General features: G+C 65.5%; 1 protein-coding gene across 1 annotated transcript in view; it reads left to right on the forward strand.

The window, feature by feature from the left end:
- The window catches only part of TBCCD1 (TBCC domain containing 1), a 26,873-nt gene that overhangs the window by 1,726 nt on the left and 24,704 nt on the right, over window positions 1–443 (forward strand). The window contains exon 2 of the mRNA XM_019512498.1: window positions 2–40. Coding sequence (XP_019368043.1) covers window positions 2–40 — 39 coding nt within the window. The remainder of the gene's footprint in view (window position 1; window positions 41–443) is intronic.

Here is a 443-nt window from a genome sequence, read left to right on the forward strand (position 1 = left end):
CTGCGCCTCGGACCACGAGCTGGAGCAGCTAAGGAGCCAGGCACGGCGGGGCTCGGCCGGGGGTGGGGCTAGCCTAGAGGGGCGGGGCTTAGCGCCCATAGGTGCCAGGGCTGGGGGCAGGGCTAAGGGTAGGGGACTGACTGCCGTACTCCTGCGGGCGGAGAGGCTGGGGGCTGCGGCTGTCGGAGGAGGGTGGTGGGACCTGGCCGTGGTGGTGGGGGTCAGTGCAGACCTCTCCCCGGCAATCTCGCCCTCTGCCCTTGGTGGTTGCTCAGCTGCTGTGCCCATGAGCAGGGCCTGGGCTGCTGACCTGCATGTGACACTGCTCACCCATTATAGCATTGAGGCCCCCTTGGGGAAACTGCAGCACTGAGCCCTTTGATGATGGAAAGACACCAGAGCTGTTCTTCCCTTGAAAAGGACTTGGCAAGACCCCGGTAGCT

This window comes from Gavialis gangeticus, unplaced genomic scaffold (genome assembly GCF_001723915.1).
Source record: "Gavialis gangeticus isolate Ggan-Ray unplaced genomic scaffold, GavGan_comp1, whole genome shotgun sequence".
In the NCBI taxonomy this organism is placed as follows: Eukaryota; Metazoa; Chordata; order Crocodylia; family Gavialidae; genus Gavialis; species Gavialis gangeticus.